Source organism: Symphodus melops (genome assembly GCF_947650265.1).
Source record: "Symphodus melops genome assembly, contig: scaffold_172, whole genome shotgun sequence".
NCBI lineage: Eukaryota > Metazoa > Chordata > Actinopteri > Labriformes > Labridae > Symphodus > Symphodus melops.
In genome coordinates this window covers 25,001-47,829 of record NW_027636628.1, presented here as the reverse complement: position 1 = coordinate 47,829, position 22,829 = coordinate 25,001, and the positions used below count along the sequence as shown (strand labels likewise).

Genomic DNA, 22,829 nt, shown 5'->3' with positions numbered 1-22,829 from the left:
ATGAGGCGTCTACGTATGTCTATGGTAGCAGGGCATTGCCACACCCTGACCTCTGACCTCTGCACTGGATCCTTTCATGTGGATTTAAATCTGGACTAAAGCAGGTTCTAATCAAGTCCAGTCCAAAACACAAGATCCAGTTCACTTCAGTTCATAATGTTTCATTGCAAAAGAAAAAGGATTGTTATCACTGAAGTATAATCGTAACGTTTACAATCAAAATAATACAAATAATAGTCATACAAATAACGATAATGATAATATATTTACTGCACCATAGATAAACTGCTCACAGCCATCAGGGATCAGTACTACGAAGAGGTCCACAGACCCGGGTCTCTTTAGACCCGTTTCCACACAGCAGTCCGGTACGGATCAGTTCGGTAAAGTCTGACACTCGGGCCATATCTGGTCGGCGGCGTGTAAGCCGGATGCCGATAGCTGCGTCAGCTACGTAATAGAGTCACATGATAGCAGCTAACCGCTAACAGCTAACAAAACCAACGAAGAAGACATCCAGCAGGTCATCTCCTCCGTCACTGTCATGTGACTCTTTATTACAAGAACTCAATCCAGCTTTGTTTCAGAGAAGGCTGTGAGCGGCGAGGACAAATACACACGTAAACAACCGTCTGTTTAAACATGGCGAGGTCGTGTTCGCCGCTGTCACACAGGAAGTGACCATTCTTTCAACCAATCAACAGACTGCAGTGTTTAGCTCCACTTTTTAGGGTCATATTCTTGGCATCCCAACAGACGGGTCCAAACAGTGGGACGGTACAGATCGGTTATTTGGGAATCTTTCCCGCCTTTAGTCTGTGGAAAAGCCACATGCATATTGATGCATGTTTTACAAGCTCTTTAATTATTGTTTTGATGCATATTTGCATATAATTACTACACTTATATTTTTTATCTTTTTTTTTTTTTTTGCACTATGTTATTTTCTTCTGCTATCCTGCTTTGCTGCTGTAACACTGTAAATTTCTCAGCTCGCAAGATGAATGAAGGATTAACTCATTTTATCAAAATGCGTGCTGTACCGAGACCAACTGAACCGATCCGCTCGGTGGAAACGGGGCTTTTGGGGGATCTGGCTTCAAGTGGAGGACAGTGTTCAAATAAAGGAACTGAGAAGTACATGAAGCTAATATCAACCTGATAGGTGAACCCAGAGATTCAGGGAGCATGCTCACATATAAGGGGCGGAGTTATCTTCATTTAACCAATAATCAAAGTCTGCAGTCAGCAGATGGTCATATCTACAAACTGTGAACAAAGGATCTGAATAATATGAAGAAGTTGAAGACAAACAGGCTCAAAGACTAAAGTGACACGCCTGCAGGAATATGGAGATATATTTGTGTCCTTGTGACATGCAAAAAAATAAATGATCTGAAAGAAAAAAAATGTTTGAGGGAAAAAGTTAAATCACCGGTAAAAAGCATTATATAATAATAATGTCACGTTCCTATTGGCCAGTCGGGTGAGAATCGATACACCTTTGTCGATTCACCGGCATCAAGTCGAAGTAAAATTAGGACACAGACAACTCGATGGGGAGCAAGCTGAGAAAGTTCCCATCATAACCGTCCTGACAGCTCAGAGAGTCTTCACCTCTCACTGAAGAAAGAAAGATACAAACTAATAAATGTCAGTGTGGCGACACGTCGTGAATATAGAAGATCTTTGGCAGTCTTTTCCCACGTCATGACGCAGCTGCTCCAGCTGGACGTCGGTGCCCTCGGTCTGTAGTTGTGCTTAGGTCGGAGCTGCGGAGCTTTTTAACGGATTACAAAAAACGTTTTTTTATGAACATTTACCAAAAGAGCCGACAGCCGCAGCGGCTCTGCTCAAAGGAACTCCGGAAGGAAACAAATGACCGGATTGAGTCCAGGAGCAGAGACGGAGAGGTGAGTCCGAGTCCTGGCCTGTCTGTTAGCTTTCAATGCTAAACAAACCATCTTTAATACGAGGCACGTGACCTTCCAACACCTGTATGTTAGCCAGGTGAGCCAGGTTACCCAGGTGTATGCTGGTTTAAGACAACGGTAGTTGTTAGCATGCTAACGGAGGCTAGTAAAGTTGAAAGTGTTACGTTTAAATAAACAGATTAAAAGTTTCAGCGTCTGTTCTTCTGTATATCGACAGACTAAGAGGAGCTAATACTACATGCTACATGCTAACGGACATCAGCTGTCAGACTGATGCAGAGGCCTATTATTCAGTAGAAGCTAAGCTAGCTGAGCTGCTAGCTTCAGACTGCCGGCTGTCACTTTAACTGCAGGTTACTTCCGGTTACCACTGACTCTACAGGACTAGTTAACTGATTGTGTGTATGACTAGTTAACTGATTGTGTGTATATGACTAGTTAACTGACTGTGTGACTAGTTAACTGACTGTGTGACTAGTTAACTGACTGTGTGACTAGTTAACTGATTGTGTGTATGACTAGTTAACTGACTGTGTGACTAGTTAACTGACTGTGTGACTAGTTAACTGACTGTGTGACTAGTTAACTGACTGTGTGTGTATGACTAGTTAACTGACTGTGTGACTAGTTAACTGACTGTGTGACTAGTTAACTGACTGTGTAACTAGTTAACTGACTGTGTGTGTATGACTAGTTAACTGACTGTGTGTGTATGACTAGTTAACTGACTGTGTGTGTATGACTAGTTAACTGACTGTGTGTGTATGACTAGTTAACTGACTGTGTGACTAGTTAACTGACTGTGTGTGTATGAATAGTTAACTGACTGTGTGACTAGTTAACTGACTGTGTGTGTATGACTAGTTAACTGACTGTGTGACTAGTTAACTGACTGTGTGTGTATGAATAGTTAACTGTGCGTATTCAGATTACATAATTTACATAAGCAAAACTACATTTCTGTTGGGCAGTGGGCCAATCAGAGAATAAACCTTCATAGAGGCAAATAAGGTGATGAACAAACACATCTGGAATGACCTACACAAACACAACAATGGACATCATGTTCTTCACATGTGTGTGTATGACTAGTTAACTGACTAGTAACTGACTGAACGTGTGACTAGTTAACTGACTAGTAACTGACTGAACGTGTGACTAGTTAACTGACTGTGTGTACGACTAGTTAACTGACTGTGTGTATGACTAGTTAACTGACTGTGTGTATGACTAGTTAACTGACTGTGTGTATGACTAGTTAACTGACTGTGTGTATGACTAGTTAACTGACTGTGTATGACTAGTTAACTGACTGTGTGTATGACTAGTTAACTGACTGTGTATGACTAGTTAACTGACTGTGTGTATGACTAGTTAACTGACTAGTAACTGACTGAAAGTGTGACTAGTTAACTGACTGTGTGTATGACTAGTTAACTGACTGTGTGTATGACTAGTTAACTGACTAGTAACTGACTGAAAGTGTGACTAGTTAACTGACTGTGTATGACTAGTTAACTGACTGTGTGTATGACTAGTTAACTGACTGTGTGTATGACTAGTTAACTGACTGTGTATGACTAGTTAACTGACTGTGTGTATGACTAGTTAACTGACTAGTAACTGACTGAAAGTGTGACTAGTTAACTGACTGTGTGTATGACTAGTTAACTAACTGTGTGTATGACTAGTAACTGACTGTGTATGACTAGTTAACTGACTGTGTGTATGACTAGTTAACTGACTGTGTATGACTAGTTAACTGACTGTGTGTATGACTAGTAACTGACTGAACGTGTGACTAGTTAACTGACTGTGTGTATGACTAGTTAACTGACTGTGTGTATGACTAGTTAACTGACTGTGTGTATGACTAGTCAACTGACTGTGTATGACTAGTTAACTGACTGTGTGTATGACTAGTTAACTGACTGTGTGTATGACTAGTAACTGACTGTGTGTATGACTAGTTAACTGACTGTGTGTATGACTAGTTAACTGACTGTGTGTATGACTAGTTAACTGACTGTGTGTATGACTAGTCAACTGACTGTGTATGACTAGTTAACTGACTGTGTGTATGACTAGTTAACTGACTGTGTGTATGACTAGTCAACTGACTGTGTATGACTAGTTAACTGACTGTGTGTATGACTAGTTAACTGACTGTGTGTATGACTAGTAACTGACTGAACGTGTGACTAGTTAACTGACTGTACGTGTGACTAGTTAACTGACTGTGTATGACTAGTTAACTGACTGTGTATGACTAGTTAACTGACTGTGTGTATGACTAGTAACTGACTGAACGTGTGACTAGTTAACTGACTGTGTGTATGACTAGTAACTGACTGAACGTGTGACTAGTTAACTGACTGTGTGTATGACTAGTTAACTGACTAGTAACTGACTGAACGTGTGACTAGTTAACTGACTGTGTGTATGACTAGTTAACTGACTGTGTGTATGAGTAGTTAACTGACTGTGTATGACTAGTCAACTGACTGTGTGTATGACTAGTTAACTGACTGTGTATGACTAGTTAACTGACTGTGTATGACTAGTTAACTGACTGTGTGTATGACTAGTAACTGACTGAATGTATGACTAGTTAACTGACTGTGTGTATGACTAGTTAACTGACTGTGTGTAAGACTAGTTAACTGACTGTGTGTATGACTAGTTAGCTAACTGTGTGTATGACTAGTTAACTGACTGTGTGTATGACTAGTTAACTGACTGTGTATGACTAGTTAACTAACTGTGTGTATGACTAGTTAACTGACTGTGTGTATGACTAGTTAACTGACTGTGTGTATGACTAGTTAACTAACTGTGTGTATGACTAGTTAACTAACTGTGTGTATGACTAGTTAACTGACTGTGTGTATGACTAGTTAACTGACTGTGTGTATGACTAGTTAACTAACTGTGTGTATGACTAGTTAACTGTGTGTATGACTAGTTAACTGACTGTGTGTATGACTAGTTAACTGACTGTGTGTATGACTAGTTAACTGACTGTGTGTATGACTAGTTAACTGACTGTGTGTATGACTAGTTAACTGACTGTGTGTATGACTAGTTAACTAACTGTGTGTATGACTAGTTAACTGACTGTGTGTATGACTAGTTAACTGACTGTGTGTATGACTAGTTAACTGACTGTGTGTATGACTAGTTAACTGACTGTGTGTATGACTAGTTAACTGACTGTGTGTATGACTAGTTAACTGTTAACTAGTCATACTAGTTAACTGTGTATGACTAGTTAACTGATTGTGTTAACTAGTGTTAACTCTGTCCGTCCGTCCGTCCGTCCGTCCGTCCGTCCGTCCGTCCGTCCGTCCGTCCGTCCGTCCGTCCGTCTGTCTGTCTGTCTGTCTGTCTAATTGACGAGGTAGCTGGATGTGACATCTGACCTTTTGTGTTTTACACATTCGTTAATGTGCATGTGTCCTGAGGGGGAGGAGCCAGAGGACAGTTGTGTCTTCTAATGTGGGAGGAGTCAATGTGAACACCCTGTAACTTAAGGATAAGAGGAGCTGTAACTCAAATCAAGACCACGCCCACAGCAGCATCAGTAGCCAATCGACATAAGTGTTGAGGTAAGGTAGCTTGACATCATAGAGCAGACTTAAAGGCCTCGTTCCATTGAACCTCCAAATCTGATTTCACCATCCAGTTTGTATGTGGTTTGATTTTTTGATTTTTTGCCAGTCTGAACACAAAATGGCACATTTTCTAAATCTGATTCAAACCTCATACGGAGGTGGTTTCAAATCTCATTAAATCTTGATTCTTTCAGGTCTGACTCAATCTGAACATCTCGGTTGCTTCAATGTGTCTTCAGTGTCTCTCTCAACATGACGTCATGGACAACAACAACAACGTAGATCCGATGAGCAGGAAGTGAACTTTGATCAGTGAAAGAAAACAGTCTGCAGACAGACGGCTCTATGAGACTGTTTGAGTCACAAATAATCACACTGCTCTGCCATCCACTTTGCTGTTGTATTTCCTGGGTGTAACCTGTTACCATAGAAACCAATGTGGATCAGACCAGGTCAATATGGACAGGTAGATCAGATCTGGTCAGATCTGGGGGAAAATCAGATTTGGGCGTCAGTCTGAACAAAGCCAAAGACACATACACCCAGCTGATGTCTACTAAAACTCCCAGGATGCATTTCATCAATAATAATAATTTATAACATTCTTTACGTTAATATCAAAGTATCAACACCCATCCAATCACAAAGCTTTATGAAAGCCTAACCCATCCAATCACAAAGCTTTATGAAAGCCTAACCCATCCAATCACAAAGCTTTATGAAAGCCTAACCCATCCAATCACAAAGCTTTATGAAAGCCTAACCCATCCAATCACAAAGCTTTATGAAAGCCTAACCCATCCAATCACAAAGCTTTACGTATTTAGCTACGTTTCAGTTGCATCATTACTTGCTTGGGTCCGAGCTCTTTCTAGCAGAGGTGCATTGAAAGATGCTAGGATGAAACTATTAACAAAATGATCATTAACGATCCATCTTACATGAAACTTTATTAACAAAATGATCATTAACGATCCGTCTTAAATGAAACTTTATTAACAAAATGATCATTAACGATCTGTCTTAAATGAAACTTTATTAACAAAATGATCATTAACGATCTGTCTTAAATGAAACTTTATTAACAAAATGATCATTAACGATCTGTCTTAAATGAAACTTTATTAACAAAATGATCATTAACGATCTGTCTTAAATGAAACTTTATTAACAAAATGATCATTAACGATTCGTCTTCAATGAAACTTTATTAACAAAATGATCATTAACGATTCGTCTTCAATGAAACTTTATTAACAAAATGATCATTAACGATCTGTCTTACATGAAACTTTATTAACAAGACGTTGCTGCTGTGAATTTCAAACTTTCCGTTGAAGTTTGAGCTGCAGCAGACTGTTTAGATTACACATCTTGCCGTCAGAGCGGCTAATCAACCAGAAACACTGTTATATAAACACTTCACTGCAGCAGACTCACACCAATCAGAACACAGACGGTCAACGTGTAAATTAGAAATATTCATATAAATCTAAGTAGACCGCGAGCTGTCGGCCACACAAGAACCAACATGGAGGCAGCTGAGAACAGACCGGGTTTGTTCTCTCTGGGTGTGTGTGGAACAAATCCAACCTGAGCTGCTGACACACACACACACACACACACAGACTCACACATACACACACACAAACACACACACAGACTCTCACATACACACAAACACAAACACACACAGACTCTCTCACACACACACACAAACACACACACATACACACACACAGACTCACACACACACAGACTCACACACAGACTCTCTCTCACACACACACAAACACAAACACACACAGACTCTCTCACACACACACACACACACAAACACACACACACACAGACTCTCTCTCACACAAACACAAACACACACAGACTCTCTCACACACACACACACACAGACACACAGACTCACACACACACACACACAGACTCACACATACACACACACACAGACTCTCTCTCACACACACACACACAAACACACAGACTCTCTCTCACACACACACATACTCACACACACACAGACTCTCACACACACACACACACACACACACACACAGACTCTCTCACACACACACAGACTCACACACAGACTCTCTCTCACACACACACACAGACTCACACACACACAGACTCTCTCACACACACACAGACTCACACACACACACACACACTCACACACACACACACACAGACTCACACACACACACACACACTCACACACACACACACACAGACTCACACACACACACACACACACACAGACTCACACACACACACACACACACACACACACACAGACTCTCTCTCACACACACACAGACACACACACACACACAGACTCTCTCTCACACACACACACACACACACACACACACAGACTCACACACACACACACACACACACACAGACTCACACACACACACACACACACACACAGACTCTCTCTCACACACACACAGACTCACACACACACACAGACTCTCTCTCTCTCACACACACACAGACTCTCTCTCACACACACACACACACACACACACACACACACACACACAGAGACTCACACACACACACACACAGACTCTCACACACACACACACACAGACACAGACTCTCTCTCACACACACACACACACACACACACACACAGACTCTCACACTCACACACACCCACACACACACACACACAGAGACTCTCTCACACACACACACACTCACACACACACACAGACTCTCTCACACACACACACACACACAGACTCTCTCACACACACACACACACACACACTCACACACACATACACCTGTTTGCTTCCTGGTAGTGGTGGACCAGTTGAACCAGTTGAACCAGTTGAACCAGTAAGGGGTTAACCCTCTGCTACAGGAGGAAACGCTGGAGAGTTTTGGAGATTCGATGTCATTGATTAAAGGAGACATCATCCAGTCTGTGTCCTTGTGATGTCACAGTGGGACTGTGATAGTCCCCTCCCCCTGTGTCTCCACACATGGACTCCCCCTCCAGCCGAGAGCTAAACTTTAGTACAGGTCTATTCTCACCACGGGGGGGGGGGCGGGGTCATTACATTTAAAGAGACACACACACGTTCAGAGAGAGCAGGTCTCCTCTGCTGCTCTATGTTCTATTTGGACCAAAGCTCAGAAACAGGGGGGGGTTGTTAGAAGGGGGGGGGGGGGTTGTTAGAAAGGGGGGGTTGTTAGAAGGGGGGGGTTGTTAGAATAGGGGGGGGGGGTTGTTAGAAAGGGGGGGTTGTTAGAAGGGGGGGTTGTTAGAATAGGGGGGGTTGTTAGAAGGGGGGGGGGGTTGTTAGAAAGGGGGGTTGTTAGAAGGGGGGGGTTGTTAGAATAGGGGGGGGGGGTGTTGCTGCAGTGTTTTGACCTTTGCTAGTTAAATGCTAACATGTCCACAGCAACAAGCTAATGCTAGCATTTTAAATAGCAATATAAAAATAACCTGATGTTTTCTTTTCTCTCGCTCGCCCCACCTCCCTCCCTCCCTCTCTCTCTCAGGACCATCATGCACCTGAAGTCGTGTCCAAAGCTTGTGCGTTCAGAGTTACGTTTAGATGCGTCTGGTGTTCAGCACAGCAGTCTGTTTGTGAGCCAGCAGGGGGCGATCCTAAGGACCTGCAGCAGTAACCATGGCAACAGTAACCGCCTCCCACTCGGCGTCATCTCCACCAACACACTGCGTCTCACGGGGTCCCAGAGGACCCCCCTGCAGCTCCTCCCACCGCCGGTGTGCTGTGAGAACGACACGTCCAGACTGTACCAGAGCACGCCAGAAGAACCCTCGCTGGACATCTGGACGGTCATTAAGCCCGGGCATGTCCGGGAGAAGATCGCCATCTTTGCTTCAGATGGACACAGAACAGACGGTGCGGTTGGCAATGAATGCACATTGACCAGCACCTTTGACAGCCGGGACCGGACGCCATCAGTGAGCCACGCCCCCTCCTCAGGGCTGCTTCGGGCTGTGAAGGCGAAGGGTAACTGGGAGGAAAACAGCAGCGCCAAGCGGCGCCGCAGGTCCGGAAACAACGCCAACATTCAGCAGGGCCAGAGCGCCCAGGTCCTGAACGCCGAACAACTGGCCCTCAAAACAACTCCATGGCCACCAGACCTGGACCAGCAGCTGAGGGCCGGACGGCGTGCAGGCGAGGCGGCGGCAGGGACCGAGGAGCAGAAGGTGTCGGTGGGGGAGATGGTGGCGTTTCTGGAGCAGAGAGCCAGCGAGCAGCAGCCAGACTCCAAACCTGTGCTTGCCCTGCAGAGGAGCTCTGCCTCCATCACGCTGTCCAGAGCTCCGCCCCCTGACTTTAAGGAGAGTTCAGAGGTTGGGGGGGAGGAGCCAGAGAGCATCAAGGTGTCAGACATGGTGGCGAAGTTGGAATCCGAGTGTCTGAGAAGAAGGACGGAGGGAGACCTGTCGAGAAGCAACAGCTTGAGGAGGACGGTGGGTCGAGTTCTACTCGCCACTGGGGACCAGAGCTCCGCCCCTTTCCAGCCTGCATCACCATCATCACTGAGCTCATCATCCGAGGCTCAGCCTATCAGCAGGGAGCCAATCAGCTGCTCTGAAACATCCCCAGCCACGCCCCCTCCTGGTGAGACTGGACTGGAGGCTCCTCCTCCTGGAGTCGTCCTCACACAGACCACACCCCCTCTGTGTGAGGAGGCGGAGCCTCTGCCTGGATTGTTGTTTTTCTCTGCTGCTGCTGCCTCAGAGACAGCCCTCCCCCCGGACTCAGAGCCCCGCCCCCTTGTTCCTAGCTCGAGCAGCCAATCAGAGAGGATGAGGCCGTGTGAGCGTGTTCAGGAGGAGCAGCTTGGCAGTTCCACGGTGGTCCCGTCGGGCCGCCGCGTGTGCGTTTCACAGGACTTCCTGTTGATGCGTCAGCGTCTGCAACAGTTGCTCGAGCCGCAGCCGTACCTGTCGGTGCTGCCGCATCACCTGCTCGTCAAGATCTTCCTGCTGCTGCCCACACAGAGCCTCGCCGCGCTCAAGTGCACCTGCCACTACTTTCACTTCATCATCGAGACATATGGCGTGCGGCCGTCCGACTCGCTCTGGGTGTCTGACCCCCGTTACAGTGACGACCCTTGCAAGCAATGCAAAAAGCGAAACGACCGCGGCGACGTGTCGCTGTGCCGCTGGCACCACAAGCCGTACTGTCAGGCGCTGCCGTACGGCCCCGGGTACTGGATGTGTTGCCATGGCGCCCACAGAGACACGCCGGGCTGCAATGTTGGACTCCATGACAACCGCTGGGTGCCGGCGTTCCACAGCATCAACGCGCCCATCTACAGGAACTGAGTGTGTGTGTGTGTGTGTGTGTGTGTGTGTGTGTGTGTGTAAGCTCCAACATGAATTAAATCAGACGAAGAAGATTCAAATGAAACTTTAACCTTTGACCTGAGTGGCTGCTCAGTGTGGCGCCCCCTGCTGCTCAGTGTGGCGCCCCCTGCTGCTCAGTGTGGCGCCCCCTGCTGCTCAGTGTGGCGCCCCCTGCTGCTCAGTGTGGCGCCCCCTGCTGCTCAGCCTCTGGGATGACCTTTGGTTAGATGTCTATTTAATGGGGGGGGGGGGGGGGTCCCGGCCAGGACTCTGCTTCTTCTTCTCTGTTGAACCAATCAGAAACAGATGATCAATAAAGCTTGTTCCTGTGAGGAGGCGGGGCTTCAGTGGGTGCTGTGTGTGGAGCGTTGTGATTGGATGTCAGTTGAGCTCTGTGGCACCTTGCTTGTTTACATTTGTACAAAAGAGTTAATGAGTGAAAGTGACTTATTTCAGCAAGGAGACAAGGAGACAAGGAGACGAGGCCTTCAGCAAGGAGACAAGGAGACGAGGCCTTCAGCAAGGAGACAAGGAGACGAGGCCTTCAGCAAGGAGACAAGGAGACGAGGCCTTCAGCAAGGAGACAAGGAGACGAGGCCTTCAGCAAGGAGACAAGGAGACGAGGAGATTGGAGTGTTGTTTGTGTTGCTTTAATAAAATGCTTTATTGTTTTCACGTCGTCTCTGATCTTTAACACGGCTCAGGGAAACTTCATCTCCCATAATGCTTCAGTGATGATAAACAGGAAGCTGGTTAGCTGTGACAGGACGATGTTTGTAAAGTGTCTCGAGACGAATGACGATCGATCGGGACATCAAAGAACTCTTCAAACTTTTTATTTTTTTCAGTATTTCAAATATTTGTAAAAAACTTTATTCAACATTTCTTGTTCTGCTCGTTCCCTTCCTCAGCATCACTGTGATGTCATGGCGAGCCTGTGACCTCTGACAGCGCGTCGAGCAGCTGGTAGTAGTTGTACTTGATGTCGTAGTCCATGTCGTACCAGAAGTTCACTGAAAAACAAAGGTTAAAGGTGTGACAGTGAACGCAGCACGCCGTGTTTCACACACAGACGTGACGTTTGAGCAGAAACACGGACTGTACTTCATGACATGCTGCGGCGTGCTGCGGCGCGGCGTGCTGCGGCCTCAGAGGCCGTGAGCATGTTGAGTCTGTTTGACCAACGCCACTGCAGATATCCGTCTCCTGCACAGCGTTGGTGAGAACGCCACCTGCCTGGCAGCATGTAGCGTTTGTTACTCGTTAGCATATTAATGGGAGGAGTCAAGTGGCTGCGCTCAGATTCACGTTAATGAGGCGTGTGCACGCCAGTCTATACACGAGGCCCCTGGTGCTGCGTTCAGGTGCTCCTCTCCATAAGAGGCCCCTGGTGCTGCGTTCAGGTACTTCTCTATAAGAGGCCCCTGGTGCTGCATTCAGGTACTTCTCTATAAGAGGCCCCTGGTGCTGCGTTCAGGTACTTCTCTATAAGAGGCCCCTGGTGCTGCGTTCAGGTACTTCTCTATAAGAGGCCCCTGGTGCTGCGTTCAGGTACTTCTCTATAAGAGGCCCCTGGTGCTGCATTCAGGTACTTCTCTATAAGAGGCCCCTGGTGCTGCGTTCAGGTACTTCTCTATAAGAGGCCCCTGGTGCTGCGTTCAGGTACTTCTCTATAAGAGGCCCCTGGTGCTGCGTTCAGGTACTTCTCTATAAGAGGCCCCTGGTGCTGCGTTCAGGTACTTCTCTATAAGAGGCCCCTGGTGCTGCGTTCAGGTACTTCTCTATAAGAGGCCCCTGGTGCTGCGTTCAGGTGCTCCTCTCCATAAGAGGCCCCTGGTGCTGCGTTCAGGTACTTCTCTATAAGAGGCCCCTGGTGCTGCGTTCAGGTGCTCCTCTCCATATGAGGCCCCTGGTGCTGCGTTCAGGTGCTCCTCTCCATATGAGGCCCCTGGTGCTACGTTCAGGTGCTCCTCTCCATATGAGGCCCCTGGTGCTGCGTTCAGGTGCTCCTCTCCATATGAGGCCCCTGGTGCTGCATTCAGGTGCTCCTCTCCATATGAGGCCCCTGGTGCTGCGTTCAGGTGCTCCTCTCCATATGAGGCCCCTGGTGCTGCGTTCAGGTGCTCCTCTCCATATGAGGCCCCTGGTGCTGCGTTCAGGTGCTCCTACCTGCTATGCAGCCATGTGACTGCTGGACGTGATGGAACCACAAAGAAGGAAGGTACAGCATCTCTCCAGCCTTCACGCTGCAGCTGATTGGACGAGCTCTGACGTACTGAGGATACCTGTCGAGGTCTGGGTCCAGAGGGTCCAGAGGGATCCACGGGACCTGGGAGGGGAGGGGCTAGAGTCAGGATACGTACAGCAGAGATCACAGAGCTGACCAGCTGAACCTGAACGCACCTTTTCCGAGTCTGTCTGATCGACGACCTTAAAGTCACCGTCGTCTGTCTGATGGTACACAGCCGGCCGATACACACCTGACACGCACAACACATCAACACGGTGACGAGCCAATCTGCAGACTGGTTGCTATGGTTGTCAGTGGACTTTGGGTGGTTGCTATGGTTACCGTAAGGGATGAAAGGCCGGTCTGTGGGCGGCAGCAGGATGAAGTTTTTCTCTCCAGAAATAACACAGTAGAGATTCTCATAGTGATCTTTGTGCACTGACACACACACACACACACACACACACACACACACACACACACACACACACACACACTTTAAATGATTCGGACTCATTTAAACTTTTGTGAAGTCAAACTTTAAATCCTTTCACAGATTTAAGCTAAAGATTTTGTTACAGCAGTTTTTTGGACATTTTTGTCCTTCATGCTTTAAGAGGGTCCTGAGGACAGATTCCTCTTCTCAAACACAGTAACAGTGATGCGTTCAGGTCTCACTGGACGTTACAGCGCTCGCCTCCCCAAGCCAAAAGTTGACAGCATCTGGTAACTTCCCTATGAAGAACAAATCAGCATTAATGGATGAATGTTTATATGAAGACGTTAAGAGACGGGACATGTCCCAGCCTGTCACCGTCAGGTCTGAGCGCGCTCCGTAACGAGGACTCACCGAGCGCCGTGCTCATCCAGGACACGTGAGGCTCCAGGTCATCTGTGAGCTCAGGCAGCTCGTCCAGAAGGTTGGAGCATTGTTTCTGTACGTACAAGACGCCGCGCTGCTGCACCTGAAACACACATCAACACACATCAACACACTGCACACACACTGCACACACACTGCACACACACACATCAACACACTGCACACACACATCAACACACTGCACACACACTGCACACACACACATCAACACACTGCACACACACATCAACACACTGCACACACACTGCACACACACTGCACACACACACATCAACACACTGCACACACACATCAACACACTGCACACACACTGCACACACACATCAACACACATCAACACACTGCACACACACTGCACACACACTGCACACACTGCACACACACATCAACACACTACACACACACTGCACACACACATAAACACACTGCACACACACTGCACACACACATCAACACACATCAACACACTGCACACACACATCAACACACATCAACACACTGCACACACACTGCACACACTGCACACACACTGCACACACACATCAACACACTGCACACTGCACACACACATCAACACACATCAACACACTGCACACACATCAACACACACATCAACACACTGCACACTGCACACACACATCAACACACTGCACACACATCAACACACATCAACACACTGCACACACATCAACACACTGCACACACACATCAACACACTGCACACACACATCAACACACTGCACACACATCAACACACTGCACACACTGCACACACACATCAACACACTGCACACACACATCAACACACTGCACACACACATCAACACACTGCACACACACATCAACACACTGCACACACACATCAACACACATCAACACACTGCACACACATCAACACACTGCACACACACATCAACACACTGCACACACATCAACACACTGCACACACTGCACACACATCAACACACTGCACACACACATCAACACACATCAACACACTGCACACACACACACATCAACACACTGCACACACACATCAACACACTGCACACACACTGGACACACACTGCACACACACATCAACACACTGCACACACACTGGACACACACTGCACACACACATCAACACACTGCACACACACATCAACACACTGCACACACACACTGCACACACACATCAACACACTGCACACACACTGCACACACACATCAACACACTGCACACACACATCAACACACTGCACACACACACTGCACACACACATCAACACACTGCACACACACATCAACACACTGCACACACACTGGACCGGTGCAGTACTGCAGTGGTCCTGGGGGGGGCAGCAGCTCACCTTCCCCTGGATGACGTCGAGAACAGCAGAGAAAGTCATCTTCCTCTCCTCTGGCATGACGAATCGATCTCCGCTTACTGCATCTGCGTAACCATCAGGAGTCACCGCCACGCTGATGACCTTTGACCCCACCTTCTCTCTGCACAAAGGAAACAGCTGATCACAACTCTTTACAAGAAACCATCGACAACAGAAGAAGAAGAAGAGTGCAGGTGTGTGGACTGGGCTTCCTCACCTGAGGTATTCTGGAGTCCACCTGTTTAGAGCTGGCCAATGGCTGCAGGCGTTACGGATAATGACGGGTTTGTTGGGAGCAATCCAATCCCTGAAGAAGAGCAGCGGCTCAGGTGACCCGTCCAGGTACGGCACGGAGCTGTTCAGGTAGAGCTCTGACAAACAACATCCTGACTCAGCGGATCATTAACACCTGAGTCACCATGGCAACTGATAGAATAGTGTTATCACATGAATCACACACAGACAAGGAAGAGCTTTACTCTGCAGCAGCCTCTACCATCAGTGTGTGAATGTGTATGAATGGATGAGTTCATACTGATGGACTCTGCAGCAGCCTCTACCATCAGTGTGTGAATGTGTCTGAATGGATGAGTTAATACTGATGGACTCTTTACTCTGCAGCAGCCTCTACCATCAGTGTGTGAATGTATGAGTTAATACTGATGGACTCTTTACTCTGCAGCAGCCTCTACCATCAGTGTGTGAATGTGTATGAATGGATGAGTTAATACTGTATAGTGTGTAGTGTATAGTTTGTAGTGTGTAGCGTATAGTGTGTAGTGTGTAGTGTGTAGCGTGTAGTGTGTAGTGTGTAGCGTGTAGTGTGTAGCGTATAGTGTGTAGTGTGTAGCGTATAGTGTGTAGTGTGTAGCGTGTAGTGTGTAGTGTGTAGCGTGTAGTGTGTAGCGTATAGTTTGTAGTGTGTAGCGTATAGTGTGTAGTGTGTAGTGTGTAGCGTATAGTGTGTAGTGTGTAGCGTATAGTGTGTAGTGTGTAGCGTATAGTGTGTAGTGTGTAGTGTATAGTGTGTAGTGTGTAGCGTATAGTGTGTAGTGTGTAGCGTATAGTGTGTAGTGTGTAGCGTATAGTGTGTAGTGTGTAGTGTGTAGCGTGTAGTGTGTAGTGTGTAGCGTGTAGTGTGTAGCGTATAGTGTGTAGTGTGTAGCGTATAGTGTGTAGTGTGTAGCGTGTAGTGTGTAGTGTATAGTGTAGCGTATAGTGTGTAGTAGTGTGTAGTGTGTAGTAGTGTATAGTGTGTAGTGTGTAGTAGTGTATAGTGTATAGTGTGTAGCGTGTAGTGTGTAGTGTATAGTGTAGTAGTGTGTAGTGTGTAGTAGTGTGTAGTAGTGTGTAGTGTGTAGTAGTGTGTAGTAGTGTGTAGTGTGTAGTAGTGTGTAGTGTGTAGTAGTGTGTGGTGTGTAGTAGTGTGTAGTAGTGTGTAGTGTATAGTGTGTAGTAGTGTGTAGTGTGTAGCAGTGTGTAGTAGTGTGTAGTGTGTACTAGTGTGTAGTAGTGTGTAGTGTGTAGTAGTGTGTAGTAGTGTATAGTGTGTAGTACTGTGTAGTAGTGTGTAGTAGTGTATAGTAGTGTGTAGTGTGTAGCAGTGTGTAGTAGTGTGTATAAGTGTGTAGTAGTGTGTAGTGTGTAGTAGTGTGTAGTAGTGTGTAGTGTATAGTGTGTAGTAGTGTGTAGTAGTGTGTAGTGTATAGTGTGTAGTAGTGTGTAGTAGTGTGTAGTGTATAGTGTGTAGTAGTGTGTAGTGTATAGTGTGTAGTAGTGTGTAGTGTATAGTGTGTAGTAGTGTGTAGTAGTGTGTAGTGTATAGTGTGTAGTAGTGTGTAGTAGTGTGTAGTGTAGTGTGTAGTAGTGTGTAGTGTATAGTGTGTAGTAGTGTGTAGTGTGTAGTAGTGTGTAGTGTATAGTGTGTAGTAGTGTGTAGTGTGTAGTAGTGTGTAGTGTATAGTGTGTAGTAGTGTGTAGCAGTGTGTAGTGTAGTGTGTAGTAGTGTGTAGTGTATAGTGTGTAGTAGTGTGTAGTAGTGTGTAGTGTATAGTGTGTAGTAGTGTATAGTGTGTAGTAGTGTGTAGTAGTGTGTAGTAGTGTATAGTGTGTAGTGTATAGTGTGTAGTAGTGTGTAGTGTGTAGTAGTGTGTAGTGTATAGTGTGTAGTAGTGTGTAGCAGTGTGTAGTGTAGTGTGTAGTAGTGTGTAGTGTATAGTGTGTAGTAGTGTGTAGTGTGTAGTAGTGTGTAGTGTATAGTGTGTAGTAGTGTATAGTGTGTAGTGTGTAGTAGTGTGTAGTGTGTAGTAGTGTGTAGTAGTGTATAGTGTGTAGTACTGTGTAGTAGTGTGTAGTAGTGTATAGTAGTGTGTAGTGTGTAGTAGTGTGTAGTAGTGTGTATAAGTGTGTAGTAGTGTGTAGTAGTGTGTAGTGTATAGTGTGTAGTAGTGTGTAGTGTATAGTGTGTAGTAGTGTGTAGTGTATAGTGTGTAGTAGTGTGTAGTAGTGTGTAGTGTATAGTGTGTAGTAGTGTGTAGTAGTGTGTAGTGTAGTGTGTAGTAGTGTGTAGTGTATAGTGTGTAGTAGTGTGTAGTGTGTAGTAGTGTGTAGTGTATAGTGTGTAGTAGTGTGTAGTGTATAGTGTATAGTGTGTAGTAGTGTGTAGTAGTGTGTAGTGTATAGTGTGTAGTAGTGTGTAGTGTATAGTGTGTAGTAGTGTGTAGTAGTGTGTAGTGTATAGTGTGTAGTAGTGTGTAGTGTATAGTGTGTAGTAGTGTGTAGTAGTGTGTAGTGTATAGTGTGTAGTAGTGTGTAGTGTGTAGTAGTGTATAGTGTATAGTGTAGTAGTGTGTAGTGTATAGTGTGTAGTAGTGTGTAGTAGTGTAGTGTATAGTGTGTAGTAGTGAGTAGTAGTGTGTAGTAGTGTGTAGTGTATAGTGTGTAGTAGTGTGTAGTAGTGTGTAGTGTGTAGTAGTGTGTAGTGTATAGTGTGTAGTAGTGTGTAGTGTATAGTTTATAGTGTGTAGTAGTGTGTAGTAGTGTGTAGTGTATAGTGTGTAGTAGTGTGTAGTGTATAGTTTATAGTGTGTAGTAGTGTGTAGTGTATAGTGTGTAGTAGTGTGTAGTAGTGTGTAGTGTGTAGTAGTGTGTAGTGTATAGTGTGTAGTAGTGTGTAGTGTATAGTTTATAGTGTGTAGTAGTGTGTAGTAGTGTGTAGTGTATAGTGTGTAGTAGTGTGTAGTAGTGTGTAGTGTATAGTGTGTAGTAGTGTATAGTGTGTAGTAGTGTAGTGTGTAGTAGTGTATAGTGTGTAGTAGTGTGTAGTGTATAGTGTGTAGTAGTGTAGTGTGTAGTAGTGTATAGTGTGTAGTAGTGTGTAGTGTATAGTGTGTAGTAGTGTGTAGTGTATAGTGTGTAGTGTATAGTGTGTAGTAGTGTGTAGTGTGTAGTGTATAGTGTGTAGTAGTGTGTAGTAGTGTGTAGTGTGTAGTAGTGTATAGTGTAGTAGTGTGTAGTGTATAGTGTGTAGTAGTGTGTAGTAGTGTAGTGTATAGTGTGTAGTAGTGTGTAGTAGTGTGTAGTGTATAGTGTGTAGTAGTGTGTAGTAGTGTGTAGTGTATAGTGTGTAGTAGTGTGTAGTAGTGTGTATTTGTGTGTAGTTTGTAGTAGTGTGTAGTGTATAATGTGTAGTAGTGTGTAGTAGTGTGTAGTAGTGTGTAGTAGTGTATAGTGTATAGTGTGTAGTAGTGTGTAAAAGTGTGTAGTGTATAGTAGTGTGTAGTAGTGTGTAGTAGTGTGTAGTAGTGTGTAGTGTATAGTGTGTAGTAGTGTGTAGTAGTGTGTAGTGTATAGTGTGTAGTAGTGTGTAGTAGTGTGTAGTGTATAGTGTGTAGTAGTGTGTAGTAGTGTGTAGTAGTGTATAGTGTATAGTGTGTAGTAGTGTGTAGTGTGTAGTAGTGTGTAGTAGTGTATAGTGTATAGTGTGTAGTAGTGTGTAGTAGTGTGTAGTGTATAGTGTGTAGTAGTGTGTAGTAGTGTGTAGTAGTGTGTAGTAGTGTGTAGTGTATAGTGTGTAGTAGTGTGGAGTAGTGTGTAGTGTATAGTGTGTAGTAATGTGTAGTAGTGTGTAGTAGTGTATAGTGTGTAGTAGTGTGTAGTGTGTAGTAGTGTGTAGTGTATAGTGTGTAGTAGTGTGTAGCAGTGTGTAGTGTAGTGTGTAGTAGTGTGTAGTGTATAGTGTGTAGTAGTGTGTAGTAGTGTGTAGTGTATAGTGTGTAGTAGTGTATAGTGTGTAGTGTGTAGTAGTGTGTAGTGTGTAGTAGTGTGTAGTAGTGTATAGTGTGTAGTGTATAGTGTGTAGTAGTGTGTAGTGTGTAGTAGTGTGTAGTGTATAGTGTGTAGTAGTGTGTAGCAGTGTGTAGTGTAGTGTGTAGTAGTGTGTAGTGTATAGTGTGTAGTAGTGTGTAGTAGTGTGTAGTGTATAGTGTGTAGTAGTGTATAGTGTGTAGTGTGTAGTAGTGTGTAGTGTGTAGTAGTGTGTAGTAGTGTATAGTGTGTAGTACTGTGTAGTAGTGTGTAGTAGTGTATAGTAGTGTGTAGTGTGTAGTAGTGTGTAGTAGTGTGTATAAGTGTGTAGTAGTGTGTAGTAGTGTGTAGTGTATAGTGTGTAGTAGTGTGTAGTGTATAGTGTGTAGTAGTGTGTAGTGTATAGTGTGTAGTAGTGTGTAGTAGTGTGTAGTGTATAGTGTGTAGTAGTGTGTAGTAGTGTGTAGTGTAGTGTGTAGTAGTGTGTAGTGTATAGTGTGTAGTAGTGTGTAGTGTGTAGTAGTGTGTAGTGTATAGTGTGTAGTAGTGTGTAGTGTATAGTGTATAGTGTGTAGTAGTGTGTAGTAGTGTGTAGTGTATAGTGTGTAGTAGTGTGTAGTGTATAGTGTGTAGTAGTGTGTAGTAGTGTGTAGTGTATAGTGTGTAGTAGTGTGTAGTGTGTAGTAGTGTGTAGTGTATAGTGTGTAGTAGTGTGTAGTAGTGTGTAGTGTATAGTGTGTAGTAGTGTGTAGTGTGTAGTAGTGTATAGTGTATAGTGTAGTAGTGTGTAGTGTATAGTGTGTAGTAGTGTGTAGTAGTGTAGTGTATAGTGTGTAGTAGTGAGTAGTAGTGTGTAGTAGTGTGTAGTGTATAGTGTGTAGTAGTGTGTAGTAGTGTGTAGTGTGTAGTAGTGTGTAGTGTATAGTGTGTAGTAGTGTGTAGTGTATAGTGTATAGTGTGTAGTAGTGTGTAGTAGTGTGTAGTGTATAGTGTGTAGTAGTGTGTAGTAGTGTGTAGTGTATAGTGTGTAGTAGTGTATAGTGTGTAGTAGTGTAGTGTGTAGTAGTGTATAGTGTGTAGTAGTGTGTAGTGTATAGTGTGTAGTAGTGTAGTGTGTAGTAGTGTATAGTGTGTAGTAGTGTGTAGTGTATAGTGTGTAGTAGTGTGTAGTGTATAGTGTGTAGTGTATAGTGTGTAGTAGTGTGTAGTGTGTAGTGTATAGTGTGTAGTAGTGTGTAGTAGTGTGTAGTGTGTAGTAGTGTATAGTGTAGTAGTGTGTAGTGTATAGTGTGTAGTAGTGTGTAGTAGTGTAGTGTATAGTGTGTAGTAGTGTGTAGTAGTGTGTAGTGTATAGTGTGTAGTAGTGTGCAGTAGTGTGTAGTGTATAGTGTGTAGTAGTGTGTAGTAGTGTGTATTTGTGTGTAGTTTGTAGTAGTGTGTAGTGTATAATGTGTAGTAGTGTGTAGTAGTGTGTAGTAGTGTGTAGTAGTGTATAGTGTATAGTGTGTAGTAGTGTGTAAAAGTGTGTAGTGTATAGTAGTGTGTAGTAGTGTGTAGTAGTGTGTAGTAGTGTGTAGTGTATAGTGTGTAGTAGTGTGTAGTAGTGTGTAGTGTATAGTGTGTAGTAGTGTGTAGTAGTGTGTAGTGTATAGTGTGTAGTAGTGTGTAGTAGTGTGTAGTAGTGTATAGTGTATAGTGTGTAGTAGTGTGTAGTGTGTAGTAGTGTGTAGTAGTGTATAGTGTATAGTGTGTAGTAGTGTGTAGTAGTGTGTAGTGTATAGTGTGTAGTAGTGTGTAGTAGTGTGTAGTGTATAGTGTGTAGTAGTGTGTAGTAGTGTGTAGTGTATAGTGTGTAGTAATGTGTAGTAGTGTGTAGTAGTGTATAGTGTGTAGTAGTGTGTAGTGTGTAGTAGTGTGTAGTAGTGTATAGTGTATAGTGTGTAGTAGTGTGTAGTAGTGTGTAGTAGTGTGTAGTGTATAGTGTGTAGTAGTGTGTAGTGTGTAGTAGTGTATAGTGTGTAGTGTATAGTAGTGTGTAGTAGTGTGTAGTGTATAGTGTGTAGTAGTGTGTAGTGTGTAGTAGTGTGTAGTAGTGTATAGTGTATAGTGTGTAGTAGTGTGTAGTAGTGTGTAGTAGTGTATAGTGTATAGTGTGTAGTAGTGTGTAGTGTGTAGTAGTGTGTAGTGTATAGTGTGTAGTAGTGTGTAGTGTGTAGTAGTGTATAGTGTATAGTGTGTAGTAGTGTGTAGTAGTGTGTAGTGTATAGTGTGTAGTAGTGTATAGTGTGTAGTAGTGTGTAGTAGTGTATAGTGTGTAGTAGTGTGTAGTGTGTAGTAGTGTGTAGTAGTGTATAGTGTATAGTGTGTAGTAGTGTATAGTGTGTAGTAGTGTGTAGTGTGTAGTAGTGTGTAGTAGTGTATAGTGTATAGTGTGTAGTAGTGTATAGTGTGTAGTAGTGTATAGTGTGTAGTAGTGTGTAGTGTATAGTAGTGTGTAGTAGTGTGTAGTAGTGTGTAGTGTATAGTGTGTAGTAGTGTGTAGTGTATAATGTGTAGTAGTGTATAGTGTGTAGTAGTGTGTAGTAGTGTGTAGTGTATAATGTGTAGTAGTGTATAGTGTGTAGTAGTGTGTAGTAGTGTGTAGTGTATAGTAGTGTGTAGTGTATAGTGTGTAGTAGTGTGTAGTGTATAGTGTGTAGTAGTGTGTAGTCTATAGTGTATAGTGTGTAGTAGTGTGTAGTGTATAGTGTGTAGTAGTGTGTAGTAGTGTGTAGTAGTGTGTAGTAGTGTGTAGTCTATAGTGTATAGTGTGTAGTAGTGTGTAGTGTATAGTGTGTAGTAGTGTGTAGTAGTGTGTAGTAGTGAGTAGTCTATAGTGTGTAGTAGTGTGTAGTGTATAGTGTATAGTAGTGTGTAGTGTATAGTGTGTAGTAGTGTGTAGTGTATAGTGTGTAGTAGTGTGTAGTAGTGTGTAGTAGTGTGTAGTGTATAGTGTATAGTGTGTAGTAGTGTGTAGTGTATAGTGTGTAGTAGTGTGTAGTAGTGTGTAGTAGTGTGTAGTAGTGTGTAGTGTGTAGTGTATAGTGTGTAGTAGTGTGTAGTAGTGTGTAGTAGTGTGTAGTGTA

At 44.5% G+C, this 22,829-nt stretch overlaps 2 protein-coding genes across 2 annotated transcripts in view; one reads left to right on the top strand and one right to left on the bottom strand.

Moving 5' to 3' along the window:
* Positions 1 to 1,637: 1,637 nt before the first annotated feature.
* Positions 1,638 to 11,591, top strand: fbxo34 (F-box protein 34). The gene is made up of 2 exons (XM_079373048.1): positions 1,638 to 1,913; positions 9,089 to 11,591. Exons 1-2 carry the CDS (start codon positions 1,879 to 1,881, stop codon positions 10,893 to 10,895), a joined length of 1,842 nt encoding a protein of 613 aa, XP_079229174.1. The 5' UTR covers positions 1,638 to 1,878; the 3' UTR covers positions 10,896 to 11,591.
* Positions 11,560 to 22,829, bottom strand: part of jmjd7 (jumonji domain containing 7) — a 12,306-nt gene continuing 1,036 nt past the window's right edge. Inside the window, exons 2-10 of the mRNA XM_079373049.1 lie at positions 15,617 to 15,770; positions 15,382 to 15,520; positions 13,997 to 14,111; positions 13,825 to 13,881; positions 13,489 to 13,584; positions 13,320 to 13,396; positions 13,086 to 13,245; positions 11,740 to 11,929; positions 11,560 to 11,701 (exon numbers count right to left, since the gene is read on the bottom strand). Coding sequence (XP_079229175.1) covers positions 11,841 to 11,929; positions 13,086 to 13,245; positions 13,320 to 13,396; positions 13,489 to 13,584; positions 13,825 to 13,881; positions 13,997 to 14,111; positions 15,382 to 15,520; positions 15,617 to 15,770 — 887 coding nt within the window. The 3' untranslated portion in view covers positions 11,560 to 11,701; positions 11,740 to 11,840. The remainder of the gene's footprint in view (positions 11,702 to 11,739; positions 11,930 to 13,085; positions 13,246 to 13,319; positions 13,397 to 13,488; positions 13,585 to 13,824; positions 13,882 to 13,996; positions 14,112 to 15,381; positions 15,521 to 15,616; positions 15,771 to 22,829) is intronic.

What these genes read in the sequence shown, in the direction of transcription:
- fbxo34 (XM_079373048.1), top strand. Translation starts at nt 1,879, where the DNA reads ATGACCGGATTGAGTCCAGGAGCAGAGACGGAGAG. An exon ending in CCAGGAGCAGAGACGGAGAG is followed by an intron (nt 1,914 to 9,088) that starts GTGAGTCCGAGT and finishes TCTCTCTCTCAG; the next exon opens with GACCATCATGCACCTGAAGT.